This window comes from Camelus dromedarius, chromosome 5 (assembly GCF_036321535.1).
Source record: "Camelus dromedarius isolate mCamDro1 chromosome 5, mCamDro1.pat, whole genome shotgun sequence".
NCBI lineage: Eukaryota > Metazoa > Chordata > Mammalia > Artiodactyla > Camelidae > Camelus > Camelus dromedarius.
Genome location: NC_087440.1, coordinates 28,843,639 through 28,861,637, shown reverse-complemented (window position 1 = coordinate 28,861,637; position 17,999 = coordinate 28,843,639). Strand labels below are relative to the sequence as shown.

Genomic DNA, 17,999 nt, shown 5'->3' with positions numbered 1-17,999 from the left:
CTCCCCGCTCCCCCAGTGCTGGGGGAGTGCTGCTGGGCAGAACTGGAGACTGGCCTGGGCCGGAAAAGTGGACCTTTCTCTCTGTGTGTTCCAGCCCTCAGCCTCCAAAGCCCAAAGTGGAAAGCACTAGGCACCTGGTTTCTGTTGGACATAGGAGCTATTTATGGAAGAGGATGTGGGGAAGAGGAACCATCTCTAGCCTACTCTACATCAAGCACTGTGCTGGGCGCTTTTGCAGGAGTTATTAAATCCTCTTAACAGTTTTTTTTATAGGTGTGGTGAGGACCAACTGAAAGATAGAAAAATGAGGCCTGTGATCCTATTAATCTTTTATCCTCTTTCCCTCATTGGTATCTTCATCCCACCTTGGATTCCAGCCCCATGTCCTGTTCCCCCACCACCTGTCTCCTGATCTACAGGGGGTGATGGCCCTCTACCCCTGGGACCATGCTTGTGGGAGAGGGGGAAGCCTGGAGGTAGCATGTCACAGCCCTTTAGGAGCCTTTTGTCCCACCTTCTGCAGTTCTGCCTCCTGGGGGCACTGCTGGCCCCTATCCGAGTGCTCCTGGCCTTTATCGTCCTCTTTCTCCTCTGGCCCTTTGCCTGGCTGCAAGTAGCTGGTCTCACTGAGGAGCAGCTTCAGGAGCCCATTACAGGATGGAGGAAGTAAGTGAGGGACCAATCCCTAGAGACCCAGCTCCTCACTTCTCTTCCCTGCTATCCATTCAGTTCTCTCTGTGGGAAGAAGAGGGAGGGTTCTGAAGCTCTGGGTAGGTGAGGGGAGTCAGCCAAGCTCAGACCCTGGTACCCAGGACCCCAGTCTTAAGTGATGCACCCTATTGTGTCCCAAAGGGACCAGAGACTCCAGCCCCTTCCCCCAGAATAACAGAGGGCAAAAGAAGGGCACCCACTTCCCTGGGTGTCTGAGCTTGGGGTGAATGAGGGCCGGGGTCGCTGCCTTTGCTGATGCCCAGCCTTGCTCTGCAGGACCGTGTGCCACAGTGGGGTGCTGGGCCTCAGCCGCCTGCTCTTTTTCCTGCTGGGTTTCCTCCGGATTCGAGTTCGGGGCGAGCGGGCCTCTCGCCTTCAAGCCCCTGTCCTCGTTGCCGCCCCCCACTCTACTTTCTTTGACCCCATTGTTCTGCTGCCCTGTGACCTGCCCAAGGTTGTGTCTCGAGCTGAGAACCTTTCAGTTCCTGTCATTGGAGGTGAGCGGTTTTAAGAGGGGTGAGGGGGAGAGATGACCACTCTGGACAAAAAAGACAGGAATCAGGGACACTCTGGAGAGAGCTGGCCTCAAGAAGTTAGAAGGGATGTTGGCTGATACTGGCAGATGAATTGCAAATTATCACCACTTATAAACCAGCCTCTTAGAATCTAAGGGCTGTGCTTAGACAGCATGTTAGAGGCACTCTGTCCCGAAAAGGACAACCTGCCATGAAAGGAGGGTCCCCAGGGCAAAGAGATCACTGAGAAGCAAATCCTACTGTTGAGGCAGGGGAGGCTGCAGGTGGTAATGCCTTGGGTAGGAACCAAGTGACTCCTTGTATCCTCTCTGGACCCCAGCCCTCCTTCGCTTCAACCAAGCTATCCTAGTGTCCCGGCATGACCCGGCTTCCCGGCGCAGAGTGGTGGAGGAGGTCCGAAGACGGGCTACCTCAGGAGGCAAGTGGCCCCAGGTGGGTAAGGGTCTCAAGATCTCCTCACCTTTTATGTGTTCCTGAAGAGGTTTCTTTTCCCCTTCTGCTCACCCCACCTCATTCTGGTTCCTTGGTTTTTTTTCCCCAGGTACTATTCTTTCCTGAGGGCACCTGTTCCAACAAGAAGGCTTTGCTAAAGTTCAAACCAGGTGAATGAAACAGTAATGGATGGTAGGGCCGTAGGAAAGGAAAAAAGGAGTCCCAGATTTGGAGAGGGACTCTGGAATAACCGAAGAAGTGGAGGAGTGGGGGAGGAAGGGAGACAGGGAACCTCCTAGCTGACACTGAGAAGTCTCCAGAAGTCAGAGAAAATTATAATGACATGGAGCAAGGCCACACCTCATTGTAGAGCTGTTCCAGACCCCGTGCTTGATCTCTAGCTACCTCCATGTGCTAACCTCTGCCTGGGGGGTGGGGGTGGAAATGGGTTTAGGAGCCTTCATCGCAGGGGTGCCCGTGCAGCCTGTCCTCATCCGCTACCCCAACAGTCTGGTAAGTCTTTGTCCAAGAGAGGGGAAGGGGCACACAAGTCCAGCCCGAATGGGAATCACTGAGAACTGCTAATGCTGCCATGGGGTGTGCGGGGCTTTGGGTGGGGCTGGGTCCAGACCAGGGCCTCTGCTCAAAGAGGGTCAGCCAGTTCCAGGGAAGAAAAGGAATGCCTTTCTCCCCTCGCCTCTGCTTCTCCCATAGGACACCACCAGCTGGGCATGGAGAGGCCCTGGAGTGTGAGTACTGGTGTCCCTCGGGTGAGGGTGGGGAGCTGGGTCCCTTAGAATTCCTGGCCATCTGTCAGCCTCCGAACAAGGTGACCAGCCCATCTTCATCCTGGGACAGAGAACGCCAGAGGAAAGGATGCCTGTTCCCTCTGCTTTGTTCTCGTCTCCGTGTATAATCTGGAAGCGCTCTCAGCTGTCCCACCTAGGCACTCCTGCTGTGATGATAGTGCCTTTTGATTTAGTTCTCAGTTTCTACGTGATTTTCTCCCTTTTTTGAGATCCACCAGCACCAAGCTTGTCTCTTGTCTTCTCCCGGGTTGCTCCGACCTCCCCTCCCGTGCACCGCGCCCTCTGGCGTGGCCCTGCAGCTCTCTCTCATCCTTCCACCTTCCTGGACCCTCAGCACCCCCTGCACATTCGTCCAGCTGACTGTATGCTAGTAGTTGATTTTTTTATCAACGGGCAGAACTTTGCCACCCCCAGCCTTGGGGTAGGGGAGCCCATAGTTAGAGGTTGATGAGCATCGGAGGTCTCTTTTCTCTCAGGCTCAAAGTCCTCTGGCTCACAGCCTCTCAGCCCTGCAGCGTTGTGGATGTGGAGGTATGACCCTGTGCGTGGGGTGGGAGACTGGGCATCTGCTGATCCCAGAAACCTTAGAAGGGGGTCACCTGGAGCTCTGAGGTCCTGATAAAAAGCGTTTGTGTGTTTCAGTTCCTCCCTGTGTACCACCCCAGCCCGGAGGAGAGCAGGGACCCCACCCTCTATGCCAACAATGTCCAGAGGGTTATGGCACAGTGAGTGTCCCACAGAGGGGTTCCTAGAACAGATAGACAGGGCAGAGGAACCACAGGAGGGGGGGGGATCTGAGGTTTTGAGGCAAAGGGCAGGAATGGGGCTGTGGGAAGGGCTCATGGATGGCTGGGCTGGGGAGGGGAGGTCTCATCAGGAGGCCAAAGTCAGCAATGAACCCTCAGGGGATTCTTCTGCCTCATTCCCCCTCCACTCCATCCTATAGGGCCCTGGGCATTCCAGCCACCGAGTGTGAGTTTGTGGGGAGCTTGCCGGTGATTGTGGTAGGCCGGCTGAAGGTAGCCTTGGAGCCGCAGCTCTGGGAACTGGGGAAGGTGCTTCGGAAGGCTGGGTAAGTGACCTTGAGGACGAGGGGATGGGCAGAGTAACGTGTAGATAGGGAAGAAGAAGAAGAAGGGAAAAAAAAGAATGGGTAGGAGGAAGAAAAGTCTCAAAAAAGAAAAAGTGGGAAGATAGAGGAATGTTTTAAAAGACAGTGGAGCAAAAGCAAGGAGGAATAAAGATATGTAATAACCCCAGTGACAGAAGTGGGAATGGCTCTCCAGAGACTATGAGTCAGAGCACATCTTAAGAAAACACCAAATGTACCTGTGCTGGGAGAACTCTTGGGGCTGGGGCCAAGGGCCTGCTGGGTGATGTGTCTAGAAAGAAACTGAGTCAGCTCTCTGCCTTCAACATTCTGTTGTAGGCTGTCTCCTGGCCGTGTGGACACTGGAGCAGAGCCCGGCCGGAGTCGAATGATCAGCCAGGAAGAGTTTGCCAGGCAGCTGCAGCTCTCTGACCCCCAGACAGTGGCTGGTGCCTTTAGCTACTTCCAGCAGGTAAAAGATTTTACCTGCTGGCTCGCTCAAGATTTAAGGATGGTATCTGAGGGCCATGTGGTTTGCATCGGATGGCCATCTTGGAGTCTGGGCTGGATGTTCTAACAGCTGTTAGTAGATGGACATAGGAGGTCCACTGGGGGATTCTCTTTTTTTTTTTTTTTTTTCAATTTTTTGTAATAGTCCCCAGTGCATTGAAGAACAGTGTTGTAGTCATTGTGGGAAAGAACAATGGAGAGATAGTGAGATCCATAGGTTTCTGAAGCCACTTTAGAGGCTGGCAAAGATGGGGGACCATCCGACCTGTGAGGCACTGTGTGAGGGTTTCAGAGAAGAGTCGTGAGGGTTAGCGGGAAGGTGACATACGGAGGAGGCAGCACCACAGTGAGGGGCTAGGGGGTTAAGAGTTTGAGACCTGGAAGCATCTGTGATACTTGGGCAGATTTTTTTGAAAATATCCCAAAGCTTCTTTGGGGGTTTCCTGAACTTTTTCAGGAATCTTGGCAAACCATGTATTTCTCGGGACTTAACTGTTTATGAACAACCCCCCAGTGGTCTTAAGGAGTTCTTTTTGATGTAAGATGCAGACCATAGTTATCAATATCCTCTGAAAGGACAGGGAGTGGCCCAGGTGTGCCAGTTCTTTAGTGTGGGGCAGACTGTCCCTGAGAGGAGCATCCCGTCGTAGCCTATAGCAGAACAGAACCAAAACCCAAGTTCCACAGTCCCCCATAGGCCTGGCACAGCAGGCATCCTTGGGGTTTTGTGTTTTTTGATAAATTATGCCAGTGGCCCCCTTCTAGTTTGTTGGACCAGTTCTCCCACATAGGCCAGGTCTGGAGAGAACCAGTTTTTCCAGCTTGGGGTCAGGAATGCCCTAATAGTATGTCAGAAACTTAATGGTAACTTCAGCTTACCTGATGGATTCCCTCATTCCTAGTAGATCTCATGATAGGAGAGCTATGTCACCAGGTGACTTGGGGGGCATCGCTTGAGCAAGCCTGTGGCCTGAGAGAACTTTAGGGGATCCTGGAGAGTTCAGGGCTCACAGTTCAGAGGGGAGCAGACACGGGGTTGGTCCCCGCATCGTCCTGGTTTCTCTTCCAACCTCCAGGATGCCAAGGGTTTGGTGGACTTCCGAGATGTGGCCCTTGCACTGGCAGCTCTGGATGGGGGCAGGAACCTGGAGGAGCTGACCCGCTTGGCCTTTGAGGTATCAGGAAGTTGGGGGGGTGGGAGGGGCACGGGGTTGCTGTGCTTACCCCACCTGGAGGCCTGTGTGGTGTGCTGTCCCCAGTAGCATCTAGACAGTAGGTGCTTGGTATCCACCCCCATGCCACACTGTCCGAACTGCAGAGCCCCAGTGTGTCTCTGCTGAGGCCTGGCTGGGACCAGGAAAAAGGCAGCAGCTTTGAGGATTATAATTGTGCAGAAAGGGCCCGGGGGCAGGAGGGCCTGGGCTTCGCACTCTTGGAAGAGGAGCCTGTCGAGCAGACGTGCAGCGTGATGGCACGAGGAGAGAGCTTGACTTGCGTCCCCTTTCCTCCCAGCTCTTTGCCGAGGAGCAGGCTGAGGGGCCCGGCCGCCTGCTCTACAAAGACGGCTTCAGCACCATCCTGCACCTGCTTCTGGGGTCACCCCGCCCCGCCGCCACGACTTTGCATGCTGAGCTGTGCCAGGAGGGACCCTGCCAAGGCCTCTCCCTCGGTGAGTCACTGCCTCCCGGCCCGTGAGGGAACAAGAGCTGGAGGCCAGGACAGGGGACCAGGATGTCCAAGAGGCGAGGCTGGGAGGAACCAACTGGGGAGACAGGATATGAACTTGCATCTGAGACAGTGAGGCTGAGATGAGAGGAACAGGACGTACCAATTCGGAGAAAAGAGCAGGGGACCCTCTTCCTCTCCTGAGGTCACTTTACTTTCCCCGTCTCACTCTTACCCATCCAGGTCAGTTCCAGGACTTCTCCCTCCACGACCCGCTCCACGGGAAGCTCTTCAGCGCCTACCTGCGCCCCTCCCAGAAACCACATGCCTCCCCCACAGGCAGCCCCCCGGCTCTGGCCAACGGGAGCGTGCAGGCCCCCAAGCAGAAGGGCGACTGAGCGCCCCGACCTCCCCAGCTCGCTCCGGCCACAGACTCAGGGCAGCGCCAGGGGCCACCCCTGGGCCTCAAGCCCATCTCTGTCCTGCTTGACTTTTGGTTATTGCTATTTGTTTTTTTAAGTTGGTTTTCATTTTCCGTTTGTTTGGCTTTATTTTGTAAGAAACTATTTTATATATAAATATATATCTATATCTATTTAAAAAAAGGCAGGTCAGTCACACTGATGGTGTCATTAGTTACAAAGGAAAAGGCTTAATGATTGCAGGCTGCCCACTGGACGACCCTGAAGGTTCCCCAGGTTAGTCCCCTTGGCAACAGCTGGATGAATCCTTACTTCCAGACGGGCAGGGCTCTCTCCTGCACAGAAATCATGCAAATTTCATCTCCCTTTCTGTTGTCATACCGATAAATGCACATCTTAACAGGCCTCTTCACGAACCTCTTTTCAGCCTATTCCCTCTTGTTCTGTCCTCATTAGAGATTAAAAAATAGCTAACTACCATTCCATATATAATAGTCCTACTGAGATTGATGCCCCCTGTCGTGGAGCAGAGAGCTGTGTCAGTCGGAACCAACCCTCCTGCCTGCAGCTCAGACCTGCCACATGGAAGTTTTCTCCCATGGGAAGAATTGGGAACATAAAGGTCCCTTCCATCCAGCTTCTTTTCAAGGAAGAAGAAAAGGCCTCCCTAATGAAGGTGCTGTGACTAGGCACAATTACCTGTAATTATAATCCCTTCCATCTATAGGGGCAGATAATGATAGGATGTCCAGAGCTCTCCCAACACCAAGTCCAGGCTTTGGACGAAGGAATAAAGTGATGCCTGGGGACTTCTCAGAGCTGGGGCTTATCCAGGAGCCTAGATAAGGCTGGAAGCTGGAAAGGTACCTGGATCCATCAAATCCGAGGCCACCTCCACCTCCTTTCTTTTCAGCATCTTACCCCATCTAGCAGCAATGCCATGAGTCCAAAAGGGCACACACAACATTTTCCAACAACAAAAATGTCTTTATTCATTTTTTTCCATACAACTCCTTTCAAAGATACTTCTCACCTCTCACCAAGAGGACCACCTCCAACCTAGCCAGCATGACGTCCCCCCCACACTCGCCACTTTGGCAGAACAACAAACAGCATAGGGCTGAGGAGGGAATGTCTGTTGGTGAAATCTACTCTGGGCCCCACCTTCAAGGATTGGCAGGTGGGAAAGGATGGGGCCCACAGCTCCCTACTGGCTGCGACGTCGTTTCTTCCTCCTGCCAGTGACGAAGCTATCACGCCTTCTCTTACGAGGCTGTGAGGCGCGAACCGCTCCCAGGGCCAGAGGTTTCTCCCCAGGTGCCCCAAGGTCAGCTCCCAAGAAAGGCTTCTTTTCAGCCGGGGCTGGACCTCCAACTACAGCTTGCTTCCCAGACTTGGCAACTGGATTTGGAGGCTGGCTAAGGCCTCTCGCCTCAGGAGTGGGGGAGGGGGGTGCTCTCTGGCCCCTCCGGCCCCCTGAGAGCAGGCCTGAGGCAGAGCCATGACCCCTCCTTGGTGAGAGGCTAAGTTTAGAGGCCAAGAGGTAGACAAAGTTGGAGAGTTCTTCATCCTCCTCCTCTCCTTTGGCCCCATCTGCTGAACTGCCTGTTCCACTGACAGGAGGGGCTTCTCTCACAACTAAGGCATCCCTGGTTCCTCTTCTAGGGGAAGTGCTTCTAAGACCCTGGAGAGGAGGTGTTGATTTGGGGGTTCTGTGTGCATAAGACTCTCGACTGGCTGGTAAGGAAGCAAGGTCTTTAGGCTCAGACAAATCAGTATCCTCCCTGGCCTCTCCCTGGGGGTCATAAGGATGAAAACCTAGTGGGCAGGTATCTTCAGCAGCCCCAAGCTGGAGGCCACAGGCATCTCTAACACTGAGTGTGTTGCCACATTTGGTGGCTTCCACCAGAGGAGAAATGGAACTGTCTCTACCCCCTGCCTCTGGGCTGGCCTCGGGGAAGGAGGAGGTGCCCTGGGGCCCCAGGATAAGGATGTTGCCTTGACCTGCAGGCAGGGGAGCTTCTTTGGAAGCCCCCCGTGTGGAGGCATCAATCCTGCTTTCCAGCAATGGGGGGCAAACCCCAGCCCACAGATCACTGGGATCCCGAATGGTCTCAGGGCTCTGTCCTCTGTTTAATTTAGGCTGCGAGGCCGAGCTGTTGGCGCTCAGAGGTCCCGACAAGCTGCAGTAGTTTGTCTTTTCTAAAGCCAATGTGGCATCTGTGCTCCCACAGGGAACCGCACTGCTCCCCATGCCCTCCAGTGCTGTGGTTTCTCCGGGACCCAGAGAAATGCTGCTTCTGGTGCCCGATGCCTGGCAGCCCCGCCGGTGCTCAGTTACACACTCCCCATCATGGAAGCTCTCTATGACCTCCTCGATTTGTAAGGGCAACTCCAGGCCCACAGTGTCTATTACATTGCTCAGCCAAAGCCCTGGACTGAGAGAGGCCCCAGCCCCATCCCTGTCCCCAGCTGCTCTAAGGGAAGGGTCCTGATCGTAACTCTGAACCGTGGGAGGACCTCTGTCATCTCCCCACATGGCCCCTGGAGAGCCTTCCTGGGGCACTGCCAATGGTTCCTCCTGAGGAGCCGCTCCAAGGTTCCCTATCTGTTGTCCTGTCTGCATCCCCAGGGCCTGCTTCCCCAACCCCTGTCCTTGCAGAGGAGTCAGCTCTGAAAGGCCAACATCCAAATGGGGAACTATCTCGAGCTGCGGGCCTTCCTGCCAGCAGAGGGGCAGAGCTTCAGAAGCCCTGTCAGCCACCAGAGAGCGCCCAGGGGACCCAGCACCTCCCAGGTGGTCATCCACATGAGATGATATCTGGCCTGTAACCTTCCCAGACCCTCTTCTCTCCATACCCAAGGGCCCGCGAGTTCCCTGTGGAGCTGCAAGTTCTAGCTGCAGGTCCCAGCCACTGGCGGATGGCAGAGGGTTCCCGTCCCTGCACAGCCACCTTGGGCCACCTAGGGCCCGCTCCTGCCCACCAGGCACTTCTCTTGCCTGCTTTCCCGGAGAAGCAGCCTTTCCAAGGCAAATGGTGCCCCCAGCCACCCGAGGCCCAGGGGAGGGCCGAAGCCGCCCACCCCCTTCTTCATCCTCATCAGAAACAGAGGGACTTGAGTCCAGTTGAGCACCACTGCAACTTGGAGGTGCCTCTGCATCCTCCTCTTCCAAGGCCAGGAGTCGCTTCTGGACCAGCTTAGAAGGAGAATAGACAAACACTGTTCTGTATGTGGTTGTGAGAAGAGGTGCCTGGTGGAGTGATAAGGAGATGGCACTTGGGCAGGGCAGGGAACGCAAGCAAGCGTCTTAAGTGACGGTATCACAACCAGATACTGCAGCTCATCTTTTCCACCTTCTTGAGTCTTATTCCCATGCTTTGAGCCCTTACACCACCACCCCCTTTTCCATGGTCCCTTGCCTACTTGTTCTGCACCCAAAGCTCAGTTCTGAAGCCATACCATCGAAGATGGCATAGGTTTAGATAAAGCCACACGAGCTTCTTGCTCTGATGTTCTCTACCTCCCGGGTTTACCTGGGCAAGACTGAGTCCTTCTTCTTGCTCCAGCTCCTCAGTTAAGGCCAAGGGATCCCTCTGTTGTTCTGGGGACAGGAGATCTGCCAAAAATTGAGGGTGAATGACGGCCTCCACCTGGGGAACAGAAGGAAAAGTGCTGTGAGTTTGCCAGCAGCCAGGTGACAAGTGCTGTGACAGGAGGTAACCTGTCAACCAAGAGGCTCAAGGGAAGCACCACGTTCCCCCACCCCTACCCCCGACCCACTGCCTGGGTGGTTATAAACCACCAGCGACACACATTGATGTATGCACATACATGCACACACACTTCTCAGTATGGAAGAGAATCTAGTTCTTAACTGCCTGGGGCAGAACCTACATCATTGGTTCCCTCGAGTTCCCACCCCAGGATCTGCTACAAAGCAGCTGCGCGGGCCCAGCCCACCTTGGAGACAAAGACCTCCTGAGAACACAGCTCGTCGATGTAGCTCAGGAGACCTGCGTCTGGATACAGCCCTTCCTCCTGCTGTTGCCCTTCTTCCTCTTCCTGTTTTCCATCTGACTCCTCAGTGGCCAAGTGACTCGCCACCAGCTCTTCCATGATGTCAGAGTACTCCTTCACAGCCTCTGCTGGGATCTCCTTGGGTGCCTCAGGGGCCGGAGGCCTCTGGGTTTTGCGCTGCCGCCGGCGGGGGGCCCGGGCCTTGGAGGCAGCCTTCTTGGGAATGTACACTGAGGGGCGAGGTGGGAAGGAGAGGTGGGAAGCGGCACTGAGACCACATATTCTGCCTCCCACACCCATGTGTGAGGGCAGCAACCTAGGTACACGGAAACGGTTCCGGGCTGGATCAGGCCAAACCTGAAACAGTACCAGCCGTGGGAGAATATTTAGGAGCTGGAGGGTCTGAGAGAGACTCTGTATGAGGAATCTTGGAATCCCTGAAGTTCCAAGAAGTCCTTGATCCAGCCCCCACTTCTTGGGCAGATGAGGTATTATGTGCCTCAGTCCCAGTCTCAGAGAGTGGTTGGTTTACCTGGCCCAGATCAATACCTAGTTTGGGACAAAGGGAACCTGAGAACTCAGCCTCCTGTGGACACCCTGTTTGGAACATCAAAAGCCACTCCCTGGAGGGAGACCGGTAGAAGCAAGGGCAATGCCTCCCTGATCCGGGACTGGTTCTGTGCACCTCCCTTTGAGCCTCTGGCTCCCAGCACCTGTTGGAATTGGGTGGCCTTACCTGGCTGCTGGCAAACCTCTGGGGCCAGGGGCCCTGGAGGATCAGGTTTCAGGGGGGCTGCAGGAGGCAGGCCCTGGAGCCCATTCATCAGCTGTGTGTTCTGAATCTGCATCTCTTCCTCGGTCTCAAACTCCATGAACCTGCAGAGGGTGAGGAAGGCCCGGGCAGTGCTGAGAAGACCAATATCCTTTAGAAACCAGAAGAGATCTGCTCACAGATGGCTGGATGACAGTTCCCAGGAAACTTAACAAGGTCAGCTCCTAGTCCCTCCACCTGCAGTCATCACTTACTGAACCATCTAGTGCTTGTAAGCCTCACAGAACAGAACCACAGCTCTCAGTTCTTGTTCATACTCAGTCTCACCCAGCATCACAAAGGGTGTCTAGCAGCCATTAATACAGGCTTGTTGGCTTCAGTCAGGCCTATGCCACAGCCTGGCAAGATCCCACACGTGGGCCCCTCCTCAAGGACCCATCTGCCCCTGCCTACAACCAAAGGAACAGCTGAAATCCTGAAGCAGGGCCTGGGTTGCAATTCAAGGCAGTTCCCACCAGGAGGCAGTGCTGAGATCCCGGAGTCCTGAAGCTGGGACTGGGGCCTGGGGAGGGTAAATCTAGAAGGTCCAGAAGATTTAGGGGAAAGAAAGCTTGGAGGAAAGGGTTTATTTTCCTGAGTTATTTTTTTTAACTAGGAGATTATCATGAAGTAGTGGGGGATATGAGCCAGAAGACCACTCTGGGCACCCAGGACCTTCCCCTCCCTGAGATGCCGGGCTAAACAATTTCTGTGCCATTGTTTCTAGAGGAGTGGTGGCCCTACGGTCTGCATCAGTCGCCACCTGCCACCTGTTCAGAGATAGGAAAGAATCTGCCTTCTAGGGCTTCCCTCATTGCTAGGTCCCTTCAGCGTGGAATTTTTTACGCCAGTGCGGCTCCAGTCCCATCCTAAGAGCTTCAATATCAAAGCTCCTGTCAAGATCTGGAAAAGGGAGAGCCTCCAAAAGGAGATAGGACAGAAAAACCCAAGAGTTAAGGTGGTGGGAGAAGCCACAAGGATCCAGGGGACCCTATCCTAGTGTACACCCCTTGTCCTGCACCCCTTATGGTAATTGCTCACACCCGAGCCTCTCTTACCTGCCCCCATCCCTCAGCCACACAGCCACACACTCCAACCCTCAGGAGGATGTGGATTGGTCAGACTCACTTTTCTGCCATCTCATAGAAGGTCATCCGGTCAAAGTTGCTGGTCCGCTCCCACTCCTGCACAGCCCTTGGCAGTCCCTCCTCCAGGGTCATCGTGGGCTTCCGCCGGGCCAGGGAACGAAGCACTGGGCTAAAACCCCCACAGGGTGAGTCACATTCTACAGGTGTACCCCCCCCCAACTTGTTCTGACACCCACCTCAATGCACAACCCCTGCCCCACATCAGATCAAACATGCCCCACAGTCACACCCCACTTCTGATTAGACTTCCAGACCCCCAACCTCCCAGCTATTCATTCACCATACTGGCCTTTCTTCCCACTGAAATGTACAAACCTAACACAAAATCAAACAGATTCTTCTTCCTACCTTCTAAGCTCAACTAGTCTTAATTCTCACAGTGCTATATCCTCAACAAAACAAGAAAGCACTCCTGTTATTTTGGGATTCATTGTAAAGTAGGCTTAACCCTGCTCAAAGGCTCTTGCATTTAAAAAAAAAAAAAAAGGCACTCACTATCTGAAATGAATCTCTAATTAAAGGTTGGGTGGTGTTTTGATTTGTTGGTTTTTAAGTGGTTTTGTTTTGTTTGTTTGTTTTTGTTTGTTTGCCCCTGGGATACCTTTCACAGTCAAATATCAATACTCTTTAAGCCCTTTGTGATTCAGTTTTGCCCTTCTAACTTCCCAGGAGTCCTCAGTCATTATTGGGCCTAGAATCACCTGGGGAAGATTGTTATAAACATGGATTCCAGTGCCCCAGAATCGCAGTATTGAGCATTTTACCAGCCTCCCTGGTGACAGGCAGAGGGTCTGATCTGAGGTTTATGGGAGACCCTGCTCAGAGCCCCCGGACGTAGAGTGCAGAAATAGGCCAGGAGTTAGAAATTCAGCTTGCCAGCCTCCAAGAGAGAACTCAGAGCTGTCTGGAGAAAGCAGGGAGTCAGTACAAGGATCCACACCGAGGACTTTGGGGAGCCTTTTGATTTACTCACTCCTGAGTCAGGGTCGAAAGGGAGATTCTTTAGCAGTTCAGCCACTGGAGGAACAACATGTATATATTTTTTTAAGTTCAGGAAAATGCAGCATGTGTTAGATGGTGGTTTACGCAAAATGATAGTACAGTGCAGTTAAGAGAGGCAGCGGGTCTGAGTGGGAAGAAGATAAAATTCCCCAGACGCCTAAGGACTTTGCTTAATAAACATAACAGCCCATGACCCTGGGCGCCCTGACCAATCATCCACTCACACAGACATTTTGGCCTTTGTGAGTCCTTTTCCTCTTCTAGATTGCCTTTTTATAATAACAATAGCGATAGCAGCTGCCATTTAATGAGGCATTCTCCACGCCAGGCACTCTGCTGAGCCCTTCACATGACCTCATTTCATCTTCTCAGCAACCCTCTGAGGTAGGTACAATCATCCCCTTTCTAGATGGGAAGACCGAGGGCAACGATACTCAGTGCCCAGGCCCCAGATGACAAATCCAGTGAGTGGTGGGTACTTGACCACTAAGCGAGCTCTACCACCTCCCTATTTCAACCTGAATGCTCCTGAATAAAGCAGGGGCAGTGTGTGTGTGGTGGGGGGAGCACACACAAGCTCCCCTCCCACAGGAACGGGTCCAGGCCCCAAGCTCCTCATCCTGGCCCGTTTGGACGGCTCAACTCCAAGTCAGAAGGCGGTAAAACAGAACCCGAGGGCCCTGGCACTTGGTATCGGAGACCCAAGCTCCAGCCACTGCTCCTCACTGTATGACAGGGAACCTCTCTGAGCTTCAGTTTTCTCATCCATAAATGAGGATTGCCATAAAAATGCTCGCCTGAACTCACAGGGTTGGGAGGATCACTCAGAAGACACTGGAAAGCTTGTTATAATCTGGCAAGTGGGTCAAGAGGCTTATTATCTTTGTTATTGTTACTATTATTTTCGTTCTCATGGCATCTCCATCTCTGTCATGACCTGCTCCCAGGCATTCCTGAATAGCCTAACCTCGTTTGTCCATCCCCAAATCCTCCTATTTAAAAGCCTCTAGCATAATTAATCTCAGGTCTCCCCACTTACATAAGGAAGCAGGAAAGGGCCTCTGCATCAGGGCTTTGGGGTAAGTGCCTCCGTGCCAAGGCTTTGTAGTGCTGCCAGCGTCGGAAGTTCTCATAAACACCCTTGGAGGCATAGGAGAGGTCACCCAGGGAGGGCTGGGATCGGGCGGCTGCAGGACCTCCTTCCTCAGGTGCCCCATGTGGCCCTGGCCAAGCCTTTTCTGGGGGTGCAGTGGGGGCCAGTTGGGCAGCCGGCGGTGGAGCCTGAGCAGGAAGACCTGGGAGGCCCTCCGGGGTCACCCCAACAGCCTGAGCGGGCAGAAGGGTCTTCACGTTAGAGGCTGTCAGGAATCCAGGGGCAGGACCCTCGGGGCCCCCGCAGGGAGCGCCGGAGGCAATCCAATTGAGGGCCGTCTGAGTGAGGATAAAGTTCTGAGTTTGAGAGGACTCAGCTGGCCCCGCTTCCGTCTTGACTTTGACGATGACCTTGCCAGCTCCAGCTCCAGCTCCACTGGGGCCAGGGCCGCCATCTCCTGTCACCAACAATGGGCTGGGAAAAGCAGAGAGCACCAGAGGGTTGCCTGGAGAAAAGGCTAAAGGTGCGGGGGCCCGCGAGGGCAGCCCCCAGGGTGGCTGGGCAGGTGGGCCGGGGGCAGACTGGGGGAAGGGAAGTGCAGCGAAGGGAGCCAGGGCAGCTCCAGGTTTCACGGTTATGTCTGGTCCTGCCAGTGGAGCCGCTGTGGAGACAAAGGAAAAGGAGGAATGGAGGGGGAGAAAAACGAGCCAGAACTTAGGGCATCTGAGTTCCACTCTAGTCCCTGAAGAATCAGAGCACTGATTCTCAACAGGTGAGGCAGGGGATACAAAGGGGGAACTTGGATAGTTTGCAAATGTCCCCCAAGTGTTTTAGATGTCCCTGCCTCCCTGCTGAGAATGACCGCACTAGAGAAGCTGCAGTGGCCCTTGGACCCACACACACGCTCACACCCCCTGACACATGCCACCCAGCATAACGGGTACATCTTTTATTCCCATCCATTCCATTCTCAAACCATCTGAACCCTGCTCCCAGCTGCTCTGTGGTCCCTGCCACCACTCACAGAAGCACTGTTCCCAGGAGAGGATGTGTGGGTTAGATGTTTGCTTCCCAGAAATTTTGTTATATAACAGCCAGGAATGACTACAGATAAGGACCAGGAAATGGGTAAGGGGAGGGCGGCTTGGGGACGGAGGTTTCCAGAGCTTTAAGTCGCTGCTGCACAAGTTAAAATTTTATCTGTGGTCCTTCTGCTTGGCGCTTCTCATGTCAGAAATTTAGGGTCCACTTTTGAACAAGGCACAGACAGTTAAGTCTGGAACACAGTTCCTACTGAGAGCAGGGGTGCTGTGGACTCCAGTCAAAGAGACAAGGATAAATACATAAGACGTGTACTTAATTAGTCAGGACATGTCTCCTAGAACTTTGCATAATAATAGTAGATCGTCTGCCTAATTTCATGCTACCCTCCTCCCCCCTAATAAAGAATATTCCACTGGCAAGCTAACAACACTCAGCTTCCACTTCTTGACATGAAGGAGGTGTGAAATAGGAGTAACTCTTCACCTCCACCACAGAGCAGGGGGCCAGGAATATTCCTACAAGTACGGAACACAAAGAAGTGGGTCTGATGGCATGAGTTCCACAAAAGGTAGAAAAACAGCATCTCAGGGAAGCCCCAGTCCTCATCCCTGCTGGAGTGACCCAGTTCCCCTGGTCTGGAGGAACCAAGGAAAACTGCTCCCTGAACTAAAAGAGAAGCCATCTCGGGCTGGAAGGAGCCAGGAGGCTCTGAGCAGAGGCAATTAAAGCACCTTCTCGCCTAGCCTCCGGGAGGACATTTCTTTAGACTTGGCCACAGAGGACCCCCCCCCCCACCGAACAGTTTTCCAGCTAAGGCTTCCACTCCCCTGCACCCCGCAATAAGATCAAGAGTGACCCCAGCTCAGTTCTCTCAGGGCAAAATTCAAGAGCAGGCTCCAACTGCCTAAAGACACCAGAATGTGGGCCTTCCCTTTGAAACCGACTGTGTCCCTCCTACCACACAGACCCCTGCCCAGGCCACACAAGCACACACTAAAGGGGTCCCTATTCCAGAGAAGTAAGTGGCTAACTGCCATCCCTTCTATATCTACTCAGCATCTTCCTCTGAGGCGCTTTGATCTGCCACCCAGGGGGCCCTCTTCCTCCCTCACCCCCCAGCCTTCATGGCTGAGTCTCCCTCCCCAGCCTCCCTATGTGGGATCCCTCTGGGGTTGGGGGGTGGTCTAGTGCTCTCACATCCCTCTAGGTCAGCCCAGAGAGCTCGTCCCCAGTTAAAGTGTCAAATTGTGAATCTCCAAGGAGTGAGCAGGTGGCAGGGATTCCCCCCCCACACACCTGCAACTCACCTCCATCTGAAGCCATCGTCTCAGGTTTGGGCACTAACTGTGGATGTCTGGAAGCCTCCAGAATGAGACAGTCAGGTCCAGCCCCCAGAAGGTAACCTGGCTCCAGTAGATATGCAGGGATCCAAGAAGGAGGAGGTAAAGATGAGATCAAAACAGAACTAGAATCTAGAACTCAAGGCATTCTGCAGTGGGGGAGGGGAGGGGGCGATGTAGGGTGGGGGTAGGGAGATATTCCACGAAAGACCTTGGTAAGTACGCAGTAACCAGGAATCCCCTCCAAACCAGAGTATGGCAACACAGTTGTATACCTTTTTAGGGCAACTTGCAAATTCTTCCCCAGATTCCCAACCACATATTTCGCACCTGGGTTCCCTATACAATTCTTTACCAATATATCTAGTTTTGTGCCTTTCACTCCCATCCAGTTCTGTACCTGACTTCCTATTAATAGCAGGTTGTGGCAAACCCTTGACTTAATTCAATGTTGGCTGTATTTTCTGAACCAAATTCAGAGCACACAGTCTATGTACTTAAGGATCCAGGGAACAGAATGTTTGAAATCAGGTTTGTCTTAGAAGTCTGTGTATGCACATCATTTCCTTGCAAAGCTGTCCTAAAGTTCCCAAGTCATTTACTATCATCACCTCTGCAGTCCACAGAAGCCTCAGCCTTACCTTTGGCTGAAAAGCCCCACTCTATCCAAAACTGCCATTCAGCCTAAAATTTCAAGACCAAAAAGTCCCTTTTGTTCGTTAAGTTATTTTCATTGTTTTAAATTTTTGCTAAATAGTTTTCGTTTTTAAAATAGGTTAACACATCAGCGTGGTTCAAGTCAAACTGTGCAAAATGGGATATATAGCAAGTCTCCCTCCACTCCTTACCTATGGAACCGAGTTCTTTAACCCTGAGGAAATTGCAGAGGTTTTTTCATTCAACTACAAGTAAATAAAAACTATATTCTAAAAAAAAAAAAAATTTTTTTCAGGTTATTCTGGTTGTAAAGTTAATATACATTACAGTGTTTTTGTCGGTATAAATAATACAGCAACGATCACATTTGTAATGATATCTAGGTTCCAATTTTCATTTCTTTAAACTAGAGGCGTATACGGATAATTTGTACGTTCTTTTAAAAGTCTAAATACTCCTAGGAGGTGCATCTTATTATGCTATTATTAGCTACTCACCACTATAAGAAAGAGCGTTGAATTTGTGGTAGAGACCTGAGTTTGAATCTTGGTTCGACCATTAAAACATACTTCACCAGTTTCATAAAATAACTTCACGCTCTCTGCGCGGGACATAATATTCAATACCCATCATGCACTCTTTACCGCCAATATTTTGAAATAGGGCGAGGGAACCGGATGTAAAAGAGGGGAGGGAAGAAAACTTTCTT

At 52.7% G+C, this 17,999-nt stretch overlaps 2 protein-coding genes across 3 annotated transcripts in view; one reads left to right on the top strand and one right to left on the bottom strand.

The window, feature by feature from the left end:
• LPCAT4 (lysophosphatidylcholine acyltransferase 4) overlaps positions 1-6,652 on the top strand; it is an 88,962-nt gene extending 82,310 nt beyond the window's left edge. For both annotated transcript variants that reach the window (XM_064485773.1, XM_031452770.2), the window contains exons 2-14: positions 524-666; positions 988-1,208; positions 1,567-1,679; positions 1,789-1,849; positions 2,134-2,192; positions 2,394-2,428; positions 2,965-3,019; positions 3,131-3,213; positions 3,435-3,560; positions 3,918-4,050; positions 5,165-5,263; positions 5,601-5,757; positions 5,997-6,652. In XM_064485773.1, the coding sequence (XP_064341843.1) occupies positions 524-666; positions 988-1,208; positions 1,567-1,679; positions 1,789-1,849; positions 2,134-2,192; positions 2,394-2,428; positions 2,965-3,019; positions 3,131-3,213; positions 3,435-3,560; positions 3,918-4,050; positions 5,165-5,263; positions 5,601-5,757; positions 5,997-6,151 (1,440 nt within the window). In that variant the 3' untranslated portion in view covers positions 6,152-6,652. The remainder of the gene's footprint in view (positions 1-523; positions 667-987; positions 1,209-1,566; positions 1,680-1,788; positions 1,850-2,133; positions 2,193-2,393; positions 2,429-2,964; positions 3,020-3,130; positions 3,214-3,434; positions 3,561-3,917; positions 4,051-5,164; positions 5,264-5,600; positions 5,758-5,996) is intronic.
• Positions 6,653-7,017: 365 nt separating this feature from the next.
• Positions 7,018-17,904, bottom strand: NUTM1 (NUT midline carcinoma family member 1). Its single transcript, XM_064486366.1, has 9 exons — positions 17,788-17,904; positions 17,275-17,317; positions 16,601-16,771; positions 14,196-14,910; positions 12,135-12,263; positions 10,932-11,071; positions 10,139-10,425; positions 9,712-9,828; positions 7,018-9,374 (listed from the first exon to the last, which is right to left on the bottom strand). Exons 1-9 carry the CDS (start codon positions 17,902-17,904, stop codon positions 7,383-7,385), a joined length of 3,711 nt encoding a protein of 1,236 aa, XP_064342436.1. The 3' UTR covers positions 7,018-7,382.
• Positions 17,905-17,999: the final 95 nt, after the last annotated feature.

Excerpts from the sequence above, each read along its gene's own strand:
- NUTM1 (XM_064486366.1), bottom strand. The coding sequence starts at position 17,904 with ATGTCCCGCGCAGAGAGCGTGAAGTTATTTTATGAAACTGGTGAAGTA. Across the intron at positions 12,264-14,195 it reads GCCCTTTCCTGCTTCCTTAT|CCCAGTGCTTCGTTCCCTGG; the intron begins GTAAGTGGGGAG and ends TGGGGGTTTTAG. Across the intron at positions 11,072-12,134 it reads TTCTATGAGATGGCAGAAAA|GTTCATGGAGTTTGAGACCG; the intron begins GTGAGTCTGACC and ends CACCCTCTGCAG.